Source organism: Mizuhopecten yessoensis, unplaced genomic scaffold (genome assembly GCF_002113885.1).
Source record: "Mizuhopecten yessoensis strain PY_sf001 unplaced genomic scaffold, ASM211388v2 scaffold11119, whole genome shotgun sequence".
In the NCBI taxonomy this organism is placed as follows: domain Eukaryota; kingdom Metazoa; phylum Mollusca; class Bivalvia; order Pectinida; family Pectinidae; genus Mizuhopecten; species Mizuhopecten yessoensis.
This window is the reverse complement of record NW_018408889.1, coordinates 181954-198188: the sequence shown is the minus strand read 5'-3', so window position 1 is coordinate 198188 and position 16235 is coordinate 181954. Positions and strand designations below refer to the sequence as shown.

At 35.0% G+C, this 16235-nt stretch overlaps 1 protein-coding gene across 1 annotated transcript; it reads right to left on the bottom strand.

Moving 5' to 3' along the window:
- Nucleotides 1-4065: 4065 nt before the first annotated feature.
- Nucleotides 4066-15876, bottom strand: LOC110466146 (homeobox protein goosecoid-like). Its single transcript, XM_021522488.1, has 3 exons — nucleotides 15281-15876; nucleotides 7700-7905; nucleotides 4066-5257 (listed from the first exon to the last, which is right to left on the bottom strand). The coding sequence occupies exons 1-3, from the start codon at nucleotides 15477-15479 to the stop codon at nucleotides 4931-4933; spliced, it is 732 nt and encodes a 243-aa protein (XP_021378163.1). The 5' UTR covers nucleotides 15480-15876; the 3' UTR covers nucleotides 4066-4930.
- Nucleotides 15877-16235: the final 359 nt, after the last annotated feature.

The window sequence follows — 16235 nt, the reverse complement described above, 5'->3', positions numbered from 1 at the left end:
AAACAAGCAACAGATTCAGTTACATGTGTAAAACAAACAACAGATTCAGTTACATGTGTAAAACAAGTAACAGATTCAGTTATGTGTGCAAAACCAGCAACAGATTCAGTTACATGTGTAAAACAAGCAACAGATTCAGTCACGTGTGTAAAACCAGCATCAGATTCAGTCACATGTGTAAAACCAGCAACAGATTCAGTCACATGTGTAAAACCAGCAACAGATTCAGTTACATGTGTAAAACAAGCAACAGATTCAGTCACGTGTGTAAAACCAGCAACAGATTCAGTTACATGTATAAAACTAGAAACAGATTCAGTCACATGAGTAAAACAAGCAACATATTCAGTCACATGAGTAAAACCAGCAACAGATTCAGTTACATGTGTAAAACAAGTAACAGATTCAGTCACGGGTGTAAAGCAAGAAACAGATTCAGTCACATGTGTAAAACCAGCAACAGATTCAGTTACATGTGTAAAACAAGAAACAGTTTTAGTCACATGTGTAAAACAAGCAGTAGAACCATACAGACACAACTTTGTGTAAATGTTGCAAAAAACAAACTAATTATACACATTCCTTCGATCCTGAATAGTATTAAATTGCCTATAGTAATTCAACAGGTGCTTTAGGAATATATATGTCAAAACCACCATGTTATCAATTGCTATAAAAGGATATAACAAGGGAACTGCGAACCTGTATACATCGCATTAGATGTACTGGTGACATAGCAATGGACAGTCAAACTATACCACAGATTGTTTAGACTGGCCAATGATATCATTTATATATTTTGTTAACATTTTAACAGCAAGGGGAACCGAAAAGACACGATGACAAAAACATGATAATAGTACTAAAACAATTGTCGAAAACATGTTATTTGGATGGCTTAAAAGTTCCCAAGTTACACAACTGATTTCTACTATATTTTCTGTCAAATCAATGGTGTTTGGCGCAGTGAATATGTCTTTGATCACAGCAAAGACTGAACTTGTAGATATGCATTGAAGATTAGAAAAAGTATTTATAGGATACGAAAGATAAAATCTGTTTACACTTTTTTACCATTTGTAACGGCTCAATACAAAACACAAAATAACACCGAGATAAAGAGGATGTATTTCTTAAAACATTTTGATAATCATTCGAAATAGATAGAAGCTAGCACACAATGTTCTCGTTAAACAGAATTATTCGTAATATTATTCCATAACCTTTATACCTCTTAAACAAAGACCTTGTTTGTAACGATATTAACAGAGAAAGCCCATGGCAAATAGAAACATGTTTAATTTGACTGCAAAGCCTATCTTTAGATAACATCTGGAGCGACACAAGATCCCTATCACTGATATTAACACTAATGTAATTAGCTATTCATGGACACCACTGAACTTTATAGAATACACATTTTATTAATGTCATTATCAATAGTTCCTCGGGAAATTAGTCTCGGGATGATAACGGAGAATACAGAACATTAGAAACACGATGGGTGTGCTAGGTGGCATATCAAAATAGTTTTACTTTGTTGTTATATAGAAATTGGATATATATTTTGCTGGTGGTATTCTAAAGCTTAAACACGTCTCACTACACGATATAAATATAATGGTGTTAAAAATGAAATAGAAAAAATATATTTCACAGCGTCAAGACACAAGAAAGATTGAATTTGAAAATCGATACGAAAACACAACAAAATGATACTGATGAGAAAGCATCTACCCCCCCCCCCCCCCCCCCCACCCACAACCCGCAACAACAACAAAAAGAGAGAGAGAAGAGAAAAGAACACTGAGGAGAAATGTGAATCTGTCTTGACGGATAACTATTTCCAACAGCACAAGTGACACCCGTCAACATTCCCCCCATGAAATCGAGAAAAGGTTGTGGGTTACCAGAATTGGTAAAACAGGCATTAATAAGGTGTTCTTCTTAAGTGTTTTAGCATCTCGTTAATTTATGTTATATTTGTTTTCACGATTGTAAGAAATTACTTCAATGGGTATCAAATGCAACAATCCATGTACAATGATGCTGACAGTGAATTAAACAATGGTTTCAGAGTGACCTTTTCAATTTCCATGGGTTGTTTTATGGTTTTGCATTGTCATTTACTGTAAATGTGGTACTCCTCGCATATTGTTGATTTAAGCATTATTTTGTTCAATTTATCATTGAAACTGCATTTAAATTGATTTTTTTTTTTCTGTAGTGTATTTTGATATTTGTAATTAATATATTTAAATATGTTAAATACAACGTTATTGTCTGTTCGTCAGACATGTGTAATGATCTTCCTAAATCTATATCAGGCGTCATGACCTTTGTACTATACAATAGGTATAGTTACACTATACCTTGCATCTTGACCATTTATATAGTATTTGTGTCCGTTTGGCGTCCTGACGTTTCCTCGTGATTACAGGAGATTTGATCTTTAGACACTAGGACAGGCGTCTTGGCATTTTAGAAAGTTAAAAAACAACATGTTTTATATTCAAAAATAAAGTAAGCAGCAATGCAGGTACGTTATGATTTTTCAGAATATGGGTTGTACCGTAATATTAATCTACTGAGTTTTGATATTTTGACACCAGTAGACATTTTATCAGTGTATTGAATTATTTACCATTTGGACAGACGCGTTGCCATGTGTTAATCATATTTATCATTATCATATTTCATGATTGTTAGGCATCTTGGACTTTGGATACTATAGTTGGCTTCCTGAAACTTCAAATACCTGTTTTGGCATGTTGACCTGTTAATGTTGTGGTAGATGCCCTATCATTTAAACATCTTGATCGGCATTTCTTTGGTTTAGACAATCTGGTCAGCGACTTGAATTAAGATTGGTGGTAGATGTCTTATCCTTTAGACACCATGGTAGACATTTTTGGGTTTAGACAATTTGGTTGGCGAATTGAATTTATATATTGTAAATGTCTTTATTGAACCAAACAGACTATATACATTCTAGACAAAAAAAGTAACTATGGTTGATGTCTGCTCATTAGATACCATGGAGGTGGGTGGATATTAAGACAGTGCGGTTGACGACAGGGTGTTGCCATGATAGAATGCATGACCTTGCTATATTGGGGATTTTCACCTTTGAATACAAGTAAAGGCGCTGTGTTTATCACTCTTTTAGATAACAGGAATACCGACAGAATTCGTGTCTATTTCCTAGAATTTCGATAGTTTGCAATCTAGAGTAATCATGTTTAGATATTTACTAAATGAAATATATTTTTTAATATAAAAAGACAAATGAATTTTTAATGACCGCTATTCGCCTATTCTCATAAATAATTGATTCTAGATAAAATTAGAAAAATAATCATGATATCACAGTAAATTGCACAATGATAAAATCAGAACGCGACTTACAAAAGGCATGGAAAATATAAAGACAAGAAAAAAAAGGAACTTACTTATGATACCAAACATCTGAGGCAAACTCAGGTATACCGGAAGGGTAAGCGTTTCATCCAGTCTCTTCAAGTCCTTGTTCTACTTATCTCAGGTCAAACTCACACAAGTCACGTAACAGTCAGTGTCAGTTAAATAATTGTTCGTTTAATGAGAAAGTTGAGTTTCTGTTCAACACAATTATATTTGCAAATATTATATAAATTTTTAGCTCTGGATATTTTTAGAGTTCCGAAAACTATAAAAATGAAATACATAATAATATGATATCCACAAGTTTTCTTGAAACCCAAATGCACAAAAGAATGAAAATATTTTTTGATAAAGATAAACGAAATAGGCTAGAAATGTTACTGCTTCCGATTAACAGTAAGTCACGTTCGATTACGAAAATAGAGAAAAATCATATTTTCATCTGTTTATGTGTTTAAAAAAAAAACGTATTTCCAGTCGAATTTTTCTTTGGATAAATATTAAATAATTTACAAAATTTTGCAAAACTATTCATGTTGAAACTGTAAGCATTTTTCTTAGATCTTCAGCTAACTTAATAATCCATCGGCAATAAAAAACGACAAAATGTGCTATTTTTGATTTTAATTTTTTATTAGACCACTTTATTGTTATTTTTTTCTGACATACAGAAAGTATATAAATACCATTATGTACACACGCAATATACAACATTTAGACATGCACTAGTTCACAGGTTTCATTCTTGTGTAAACCATTTAACCAACAGCGTCTCACCGAACGCCACATATATTACAGTTCTCAAGTATTTAAATAAAATTTCATAAAGTAATAAGTGTATTATAAGAAAGGGAAAAGGACCAACAGGCTTTTCATACTTAACATAATAAAGTCTTGTGACGATTAAAAAATTCATTGAATACAAAACCCTAGGACTCATTTACAGAAGTTTTATGCCATAATTCAATTCTTTAACACACACTCTCTCTCTATCATATCAAACCACATTTGAGTATTACATAAGTCATGTGATGACTTTGAGATTCATTGCCGACAACTGACCAATCAAATTTGTCTTAATTGACAAACACAGATAAGGTTTTACCACAAATATTATGAACACACACAAAACACAGCATACACACTTTCATAAATTGCACAGCCTCACTGGAATTCACCAATAAAAAAAGAATATGATTAATGTTTAATGCTCAAAATTGACAAAAGACAAAACTCAGTGTTTATGTTGTCATCTTTGTCCTCGTAATGCTTGAATTAGGGCCACTGACCAGATAACACGTCTTGGATAGATGAATGTTTGTATCACAGATAAACTCTTGCACCATCAGGATTCAGAGCCAAACATCAAAGCTCAAGTGTTTGTGCCCAATGAGGCGCATGTATATCCTTGGTTACCAATTTTGTGACGCAGTACACATAAAGCACTACGATGTTTTGAACATTTAAAGTCAAATGCAAGTCTGGTATTTAAGTGAACGTGAAGACTTCATGACGTCGATGAATGACTAGAACAAGGTGCTGGACTTGAGGAAAGACGGTGTTCGGATGTGTTGTTTGTTTCTTCGTCTTCAGAATCGACTACTTCGTTTTCAATGTCTATTTTTGGTGAGTCTGTACTTCGGTGAGAGAAACAGTCACTGTCGGAGTCAGCACTCTTGTTGATTTCTCTATCACAAGTAGATTCAGTCTCGTTTTCACTTTTGTCTGATTTAGGATCCAGATCACCTTTTTGCGCAGCCTCGGAGAGTCTTCTGGCCGCTTCTTCCTCCCGTTTGACCTTCCTCCATTTTGCACGTCTGTTCTTGAACCAAACCTATAAAATACGAAAGTATAATATTTTGAATACTTGAGCTTACCTTATCATGTGTCTATGAATACTATTTCATACCAAATTCAATCAGTTGTTTTTATCTTTACACGAATGATGCATAAGTCGTTTCTACTAAATGTCAATTTGAGTTCTAGTGGACAGAGAAAGATATGCATGATTCGGATATGATAATACATGTATGTTGTTGTTATTTAACGGATAAGTGGTGTCATCTGATAGCGAACCCGTCTTAAATCAGTTAAATACAGGACCTTATATGATATTGCAGCTCTTTGCGATAGGCTATCTTGTAATCACCGAGTTTTATGACTCCATCATTACACACCGTCTGGGCAGAAAACAGATTATTTTCGGGCTGGCGTGCACGCCTCTATGCCCTGAAGGATAAACCGCCATTTTGTTATAATAACGCCGTTGTTAGCGTGCCTGGTCTCAATTAATTCCAAACATTTTATAGATATTTGTGGCTTGTTTGGATTCGTTAATCTAAATCTACTATATTATGCAGATTTTTCATGTAGCTCCACTATCCCAAATCATCTTTAAGTTGTGTCAATGCGCCAGCGACCATCAACAGTAGCACGCGACTTGCGCGAGCGTTTGTATACGTGCTTCTCCTGATTTGTATCTTGCCGCTTATTGACGAAATTGAAGCTAACACTCCGTCCGGATGGTTTTCATATCACTTGTTTGACAAAGAGATGCTTAATCATTTCTAAATGATTCCAACTAAGACTAAATGATAAATGTTCATGTTAAATGTTTCGTGTATATGTCCGTGTAAAAATTGTCCATTTAAAATCGCCCGTCTAGTATTTGCCGTTAACATATTGCTATGCGTCACTGTTTTGATAAAGCTAACTATTCTTTGCGTCTACATGTCCCAGAGTGTGGATATTGCCATGTCCGTTTCCTTAATTTCGATGTTGATTTCACTAGGTGTCATCCCATCAACATCAACAGAACTGAATCCAACATTTACCGTCACTTGCATGTAACGTCACACGCCCCTTCTAATCATATCGCGGCGTCACCAACTCGGGCGGGCCACGAATCGATTTCGTACTCAAATGTGTTGTATGATATCAACGTCATGTCATCTAGAAAACATTATCTCCTGGTGTTCGATATTACCCGTTTTATCGCCTGTCTGTAAAGACCTTATACTGAAACAGCGATGGCGATTGCTATTGGAAGTATTTCCAACATAAAAAGATAAATCGTTGGAAGTCAATTTTATGACTTATTATTCTTTAGTTGAGGAAAATCTGGATTTCCTGCAATAAAACCAATAAGTCCTTAGTGTTTATTTGTAAATCTTTATAGGATTTCAATTGGCCGTTTGATGTTAGTGATTGCGATGCCGCCATCGTCGGGAGTCTGCTACTGGGCCAATCCAGAAGGAGATGCCATCAGCTTATAAGCCACTAGTGTTTTAGAAGAAGTAGTGCTCATCCATTCTACGCCTTACCACACGATTGAAATTCCATGCTTATGACCCTGTACGGTCGTTTATCGCAATTTTGATGTTATTCATAGCGCAAAAATTATTATTTGTCAGCAGTATAGCGAGTACACGACAAAGGCCGGTTTTAGATTTCAAACGACGGTTACATGTCTCATAAATGTTGTTGTAGGGTGGAAGGCTTCAGAAAACCAGTAAATCAGAAAATATATTAACGCTCACAAGACCTTGATAAATCTAATTTCTCCGTAATAAAACGGGAAAGTTCTTTTGAAGATAATACATAGATTATAGCCCCTCAATGGGGTCCTAAATTGCTGATAACATGTTGACAGAAATAACATCGCGATAACACTAGATATCACAGCCAGCTATTCAATTCTTGATTTACTCCTATTATCTGATGTGGTTCTCGTTGCCTCGTTCTTTTGATCTCGATGCATTTGGCCTCTGATGTGGCTACTGTGTGCGCCATTTTGGATTTATATATTGTTGTCATTATGGTGATTTTGGTTAAATTGAAAAGTGTCTAGCTCGGCGATAGGGCAAGATGGATTGAGCCGAAGCACGACTTGGAACATTGAATTTGAATAAATCCGTCTTGCTTGAAATAGCACGAACAATGTTATCAGAGTTTCGAGGATGTCCGAGGGTAGCTGAATGTCCCGGACAGGGAAAGTGAATGTTTTCACGAGTCGGGTACCATCGCCAGGCCCCGTATGTACGGTGGCCTATCAGTCATTATCAAAAGAGTCTGTAAATTTATATGAATCATGGTACCACGCTGACATTTCAGCGCCGCAATAAAATACCAGTGAAAGTGTTAGATTTAATCATATATTAAATAATGTATGCAAATCATATGCAATCTTTCATGTGGGTTTAGTAACCAGGTGGTTACTGTTACTTCGGAAGAGCGCATAACCGGAAGTAGTGTGGTATTTTTTTTCAATATTTACCTCAACTCTTTCCTCCTTCAGGTCTATTTTCATTGCGAGTTCTTCCCTCAGTAGTACATCGGGGTAATGCGTTTTGTTGAACGTAGCTTCCAAGTCTTCTAACTGTTCCTCTGTGAAAATTGTCCTGTGACGTCGTTTCCGTTTTTGGCCAGCACGTGCGAGATCAGCTGGGTTCATCAGACCGGGGAAAGGATTGTATGTAGCAGCTGCGAATACAGACAAAACAATCGTTCAATAAAACTTCAATCATGATTTTAATGCAGATTAAGAAATACATGGTTCAAACACCAAACAGATTGTACAGGTATTCGAAAAAAAAAGCAGACACTATTTTACAATATTGCTCATTTATAGTGCCCCGTATCAACCGTATGTTGTTACAAGGGATGATTCAGGCCAACAGTTTATACCTCCCCATGTAACACGCATGCAAACTGATTACCGAATATTCTCAACTTTAAACGACGAGAGGCGATTTCATGTGTTTCCTTAAATGCAAAATGGAGTAGTCGATGTCAACAGGGTGAGTTATCGGACTTTGAGCCTATCCTTTTTCATAACAAATATAGGTTCCATTGTTTAAAAATGATCTAACCGCCAATTTGAATTTTGTCACATGTTGGTGCATTAAAAATGTACGGGTAAGTAAAGTGCATGCTTAGTAGGTATTAAGGTGATTTGACTGCCTTTACGTCCCATTACAAGGTTTTAAACACTCATACATAAATACTGCATAGAATTGGAGACATAAATAATTTATTATATCTACTTCCCGTCCTGTAAGGTTTTGCTTATAACAAAACTGCATTTTCGAAGCGAGATGATTTATTTTATAATGTGTTATTTTTAAAATCCAAAAATCTATTTAAGATATTTTAATAGAAATTCTCTATGGACTGGTATATTTTACACGTATTAGATAGCATCAGACTGGAGGAGCAGGTGCGTCGTTAGGCATCTGCGGCCACGCACGTCTGACGGTGAACACATCGCTGATTTTAACAGAAAATATGCTTAGCAACTTTAAAATCTCTCATAATGTAGTTTTTGTATTTTTGGGATGCATTTACACCCGTATACATATTTCTGTATGGTATTGTTTAACTCGAATTGTCTCCGTACAACTCACCTGTAACGTGAACTGTTACGCTATAAAGAGTGTGAGTTGTCATGGTCATTAACACGTTTAAGGAGTGTATCTCCCGTATGACTGTTTCGTTAAGAACTGAAATCTATGATGTGATATTTTACGGTCTCCTAGTTCCATGGTGTAAACACAACAGTTCGTAGTTCAAACGGCCTCATATGTAAATAGATACGACGTTACGAAGACTATAGAGATTACATTAGATATACTCGTTTATAGTACTTTCTAACTGAAACGTCATAATTTCGCCAAATGTCCAACAGTGTAAGGCATGGGATTCGACCAGTCATACATAGCGAATACAGAGACAATGGCGTACAAAATGTCTTGTAACTTATGTCCAAGGCTTTATTTCTCTAAATAGGAGATAAAATACGTTCAAACCNCCCCCCCCCCCCCCCCCCCCCCGCAATACGGATGGGAGATGGGGTACGGGGGCTGTTGTCCTCCTGTAGCCTGGAGAGGGGCACTTTATGTGTGACCGTTATGCATATTATGTCCCTTGCATACTCTTTCTCTTGTCAATTCTACTTTAATCGGAAGGTTACGCTATATACATCTCGCGCAGGTGTTAGTACACTTACGAACAGTTCGGCACTATCTATATCAGCCATGATTACTCTTTTATGAGTTTAAATATGGTTATATACTTTACTTTATACAAGTAATTTATGTCAGGCGATACTATGGTTTATTTTCATTTAATATTCATTTTAATGTGCGGAAACTACAAATTAGTAGGTATAGTAGGTAGTCTTTGATGTCTATCGGTATATCAGGGATACAGGTACAAAGTATAGCTAAATATATACATGGTCACTGTACCGTTACACGTAGTTCTCAGTATCTTGGCCAGTGTTGGTTTCAATAATTTACTCGAATAAAATATTCCGGAAAACAGACTTTTAGGCAAAAACAATGGTCATAATATTCGTTAACATCGCCTGGGGCTATTATTTTTTTCCATGTAAGGGGGAGCAACTCTATTTGACCATTTACCAGGTTGTTAAAACAATGAAACTTGGTGATTTGACAAATTGTTCATTGTAAAGTATAAAAAAAAAAGATGCATGTGGTTATATATAACCGCAAGCATAGTACATAGCTGTGCGAAAATCAGCACGGGGGAGTGAATTTTTATACAGTTCACTATGTATACTTTATGTTTAAATAATAAAAGTTGAGAAACACCGTGACGGGGCGTAAACATCTTTGTAGATTGGGCTTGCTTGAAGTTGTGGGTGTGCTACACTGCTGCAATTCAAATTCGCCCACGCTTAAACATGAAAACATCGAATCTAGATACAACAAACACCTCTCTTTATTATCTTTTGAAGTAATGCACGCACCTGAATTGAGCTTTGATCTTCCACGTGCTACAGAAATTCGATGATTATGATACACAAAAAAAAATGCTAGATTAATAATAACAGTTTTTATACATATTTTCTCCTTAAACTTGCATTCTATTATACACATATTTGTTCCGTTAAACGTTTGTAAAATGATATTCCGGCGGTGTGATGGGCATTGTTGCGGTAACAGTGCTCTCCTGATAAACTCACTCTTACAAATCGGGACATAATATGCTCGTGTTCCGCCATTGTTTGGAACAGCGACACAGTGTTAGGTGGAAATTGTATCGCGTTGAAACCCGATCTCTCTTTAGATGTTCTACACCCTGACATCGTGTATGTCGTTGTGTAAAGATGGAGGGATATTGTCGAAGGCAGGTCAAGTTTCAGACGACCGAAAGCGGCCGTCTACCCAACAAGAAAAATAGTGGGCTTTTTACGGATGTTAACGCCATCGAATTTTATTTTAAATAAAATATTTAAAGAGAACTTTCCTTAAGGTGTTTTAATATCGGACAATTATTTCAATATTTTTTTTGTATGGAAATAATTGATATCTGCATGAAATTCTTACAGGGAGAGTATAGTTTAACCAAACCAAATAGCCTTACATTCGTGTCAGAGAAGGAGGTAAATAAAAACAAGCGTGTGTGTGATCGTTGTACCTGTCGGTTTTACATTTCCAATCATGGCAGCATCTTAAATCATTCTCTTACATGGCTTCCTTAATTTTTAACGCTAAGCAGCACTGTGTACACGCGAAAAGGTCGTTCTAATTCGCAAAGAAATCAGAAACGAATCAAATATTTCCAGACGATTTGAGCCATACGAATATCTACTTCGCCGCTTAAAAAGTCAGAAAAATATTTTCTTTATTTAATGTGTCTGCTAATTTAAAGTTATTCAATTTTAAATGGTTTAGTTTTTGTTGGGGGAGATTAATCGTTCCAAGGCTGAGTAAACTATCCGGAATTCACCGTGGTTGTTTTTCTAATTATTACCTAATCAGGCTATAATCTAGAGGATTACAGAGTAAGCGTTGACTGATTCTCGGATTATCCTAATGCGCTGCCGTGTACGTCCGTTTAGCTGTACCAACAATCCATCGTTTGCCTTCGAGTCTCATGTCTGTTATATCATAATCGAACAAAACGTCTTTGAACAATATGTGAATGAAATCTTTGATAAATGGATTTTAAACTTTTGAGCAATTCGCTTACGTTTGGTGAAATGTATTTCTTCCTGTCTTCATACACGAAAAAAATGAAGTATGACTGTGTACATGCATTAATGATATTCCAATTGAATTAATATAGCTTCTTGAATAGTAATAAAATTGGCGACATTGAATATGTACATGTAAGACTCAAATTTCAACCTTTCGCCTGTCGTTATTTTTACAGCTTTATTTTATCATGGAATGAATAACTGGCGTTGAACGTTGAAATAAAATAAATACTTTGACAATCAAAAACTTTTAAGCTTGCAAATTTATTCAAACAGAAAAAAAAATAATGTGATATTTACACTACTATATATAAACCGAACTGGGTTTTTCAATCCTTAGTGACTATATCACCAACAACATTCGTTTCTAAAATTTGTTGCATAACTATACAACGTTTTAATACATTTAATAAAATAATTATCAAATATTGTTTTCATTGTTTGTTTCAGATAATGTTCAGAGAGCTTATCATGTGAAACTATTTATTGACCAATTAAAATGAAATCCGGTTTTTCTTTATAATCCTTCATTGTCATATTTCTTATAATGCATTTATTTTCATAAAAAATCCTATTTATTCCTTTTGGAAATGTAAGTTGTTTACATTAAAATTATGTTTAATCGGGAAAACATCTTCAGCTGTGAGCCTGCTAATCTTCAAAGGGGGCGATCGCCAGATATGTAATTTATATCATCGTTAAAGTATGGTTCTATTGTAAAACATAAACTCTTAATGTATTTTATCCTTCAATAAATGTTTCCGAATTAGTCGAATTAAGACAGCTATTATATAAAGGTGTAGCGCTGTTATTAATCCGCTAGAAGGCGTGGTAATCTGGTTAACGGATTAGACGGGATATGAAGATTATCTCACCCCAAATATAGTCAAGTATAATTTCCAGGAAAGTATAGCAAGTGATACCGCTATAGATGAAAGACACCGCCAAATCAACATTAATGGATATTGCGTAGACGTATGTATATTTAAGATGGGGCATTGACCAAGCACTTTCATATATTCGATTTAAGTAAATATATTACAAGGTTTGCATTATGCATATATTTACACGTTCGCGTGTACTTGTTCAAACATTAAACTACAGACTCTAAGGAATAAGAAATATTAAAACTTATCCGATACTTTTATCAACGAATAGTTTGAAATATGTTTTTCACTGCCAAACCTTTATTTTGGCAGTATATTTATTAAAAAAATAATAAGATGTTGAGTGTGAAGTAAGTCGTTTGTATCTGCTCATGAGGCTTCACAAATACTTATGTATTTCATAGACATATACAGTTGATAAACATACATGTACATTTAAATAACAGCTGAACTGAGTATTTGATAAATTTTCGCTCATTCAAATATAAAAACAACGCTTTCTGATAACAAAAATCTTTTAAATTCATTGATATTTTAGATATATTAAGAAAAGTGTTTAAATTACCTACTTTGCTTTTCATTGTCAGTAACAATTTGGTGAAACTTTGAGGGTGCGTTTTATAGCAGGATTTTGTTTTATAGAACGTAGTAAGTATTCTTTGACATCTATCCCGGTATACTAGACACAACACAGTTTCATCTCATTTAATTATCGGTTTTTTTCAGTATTTTAAACCGAAAAAGTAGTTCATTAGCCATACACATTTGAATCAATAATTGTTTAGCATATTCTATGAAAAGAATGTTCAAATTTGTAAGTGTTAATGGAACCGTACTTGATTAACGCATTTCCAAAATTTTGATAGTTCCTGAAATGTATATTTCAAAATATAATTTCGTAATGTTTTAAAAGTAACTTTTCATTGCAGTTTGTAATTTAAAGCACTTAATGAATTAAAATTACTGAAATTGTTATAATATAGATTGTTTACAATTCTGTGAATTTTAATGCACTCAGTATTACGACGTAGCTGCACAGCATAAAACGTTTCTTTTAAATTTAATGCAAAGTTTATTTTCATTCTTTATTTTTTAAAGATCCCTACCAACCAAACATTATCAGAAAATGCGGAGACTGGTTTTTCTTTTTTGTCTGAAATTCAAAAATCCAAGATGATTTATACAATCTAATTTACTAAAAGTTGTTGTAGTTTAAACCCCTTTCGTAACATATCGGGTAACAGTCGTGTGTATAAAATTCCCCCGCTTTTACTTGGTCTTATTTCAAATCATTCGCCTAAGAAAACATTTACACATTTTCCGTATTTAATAGAAGACGATGGCGGCGGGGCTCGAGAGATGGGAAGATAGTGGATGTTCAGGTGATAAGACATATTGTTAGGAACTACTGACGTCACAATACGTCGTGTGTCTACCTGTGTAGCTCACCTGTCAGTTCAATTCATCGAGTCATCTGTCCACCCGTCGCAAGACTCACTCTAACACAAAAGCAGCTTCCTAAGGTCATTTTGTGATTGTTCGTCTTGTTAATCTAATTTGTAAATTAGATACTTAAGGCAACAAGATGGGTATCGTGTTGACAAAAGCGGGCGTGTGAGCCTTTGATAGAACGCCTCCCCCCTTACATACACACTCACACCTATCTACATCTTTTTCCCAAGCCAGTGTAATCTTGATCTGTAGCGGAAATTTTTGCCTGTGCCACATATTTTTATATTGGGATAAAACTATATTAATTTCTTTGAAAAAAATCATCGAAAGCGAAATATTTAGCCCCCCCCCACCTCCCTCTCCCCCTTATAATTACATTTTTTTTAGTTACGAGTGTAATCACAAAAATCTCGTAACACTGACGATTTTTATATGATAGAATCCAGACATTAGAACGGAGCACAAATCTCTGTCATTTCAAAGGAATCTTAAATTAAAGGTAATAAGAAAAACGGAACGCTACGAAGCTCGACTAGAACTGGCTAAAAAGGCTAAAGAATCCGTAGAAAAAACAAGTGGAATTGGAGGAAATATTGGCTCGCAAAACCCATTAATTTCTCGATATATGATTCTCCGTTATTCCTCTAACCCCGATCATACCGTCTTAAGACAGAAACTTAATACGGCTAAAACGAATTTATATGTATTCCAGTAAAACAATACGTAAAAACCACGGAGAATACTATTAGACCGCCATGATGAACTTTCCATAGACATGCATGCAATTACGTGTAGGAGAAAAATCAACCTTCGGAATCGAAATACTTTTAAATGAAATTCATGTAGGCCTTATGTAGTTTGATATTGTGTTATTAAAATATTATTTGATGGTTTCTTTTAAACATTTTCTAATTTGTTTTATCAATATTTCTAACAATCATACAGTCATAATAGTTTATTTGTAATTTATAGTAATTTATTAATTTTCATTAATCATTCTTTATATAATTGTTTCTTGAAATTTGTCCTTTACATGTTGTAGTACTTAGTAAACTTCTATGAACATTTCTACTTTTTTCCCACCTTCAGCGTTTTCTATTTTTAATTCCGAAACATGTGGTAGCTGATGAAAACTTTAATAGGAATCTTATCAGTTTCAAAACGCATGAAATAAAATCATATTTACGGCTTTTATTTGAATTTTCATAAAATATTGATATCATTACGTTTTAAAACCCGACGTAAAATTTAAACATTTATCACCATAATCATCCACCTGAGAATGTATAGCACATTGATGCTTTGAATTATCAAAATAATATCTTCTAATTTCATCAATTTTTAACGAAACATCTCAATACAGAATATTTGAAAAAGAATATTTATGTTAAAGTTGTATAATTGAAAATAAAAGAATACCTATGTCTTGTAAATATTAAAAGAGAAGATAAAATGATGTGTTTGAGTAGACATACACCGGACGTTATGGTACTGATGAATAAAAAATACTTACCAAATAGGTCCTGGGCCGAGTGAGTTAGACCTGGGTAGGGGAAGTAAGGGGACGGTCTATGAGCAAGGAGGGGCCGAGGGGCCAAAATACTCTCGATGGTGAAGAGGGACTGGTTCCCTGACGCAGCAGCTGCCGCCAGCATACTGTTCTGGTACGACTTAATCTGCTCTGTTGTGTAGTAGTATGGAAGATGATGCATGATTGCAATTTAAAAGTCCAAAAGCTATATAGTCTTCCAAGAAAATCTTTAAAGAACAAACAAGAAATCCACAATGAATTGTCTCCAGTGTTGGAACTTTTTGAACGCTAACGAAGCAAGAATAACACAAACTGTTCACCGGATTTGTTGCACTGGGTGTGTAACTGTTGAGCAAGTGGCGTATCTCTATTTGTCGTATGTCTGTCGGGTACTCCTTTAAGTCCGTGCACACCCGTTATAGTAGGTATCAGAATCAACACCTTCGTCCGTGTTAAGACAAGAATGGCGTGTCGAAGGTAACGATCCGTCTTTTCAACCAATGCCGAGAAACAGCGATACCACCGCTTTTATTGTCATTTAATAATATCATCACGGCCCTATCCATTAGCTAAAAAAATACCCCAACATCCAAATAAAGGATAATCCTTAGGCTTGTCAAAATTCTCCTTTCGCTTTTGTCCGCCATGTTAGATTGATGTGTCGCGATGGCCAATGGGAAAGCAGCACGGTAAACTTCAATGGTAACATGGACACGCCCCTAAGATTATAAGCAAATACGAAGGTGTAGACTTTCGCTTTCATTGCCAGCGGCAGTGACAAATTTCCCAACACTTTCCCAACATACAACAGAGATGCCGTAAACTTTATGAAGCATGACAAGATTCCCCGTCGGGGAAATTTGCATATCTATAATATCATACCAACAAACAAGATGGCGGTCGCTCTATACTAAACAACATCAAATAGAGAGAGAGA

Excerpts from the sequence above, each read along its gene's own strand:
- LOC110466146 (XM_021522488.1), bottom strand. The coding sequence starts at position 15,479 with ATGCATCATCTTCCATACTACTACACAACAGAGCAGATTAAGTCGTAC. Across the intron at positions 7,906-15,280 it reads CTCGGCCCAGGACCTATTTG|CTGCTACATACAATCCTTTC; the intron begins GTAAGTATTTTT and ends CTGTATTCGCAG. Across the intron at positions 5,258-7,699 it reads TGAAGGAGGAAAGAGTTGAG|GTTTGGTTCAAGAACAGACG; the intron begins GTAAATATTGAA and ends CGTATTTTATAG.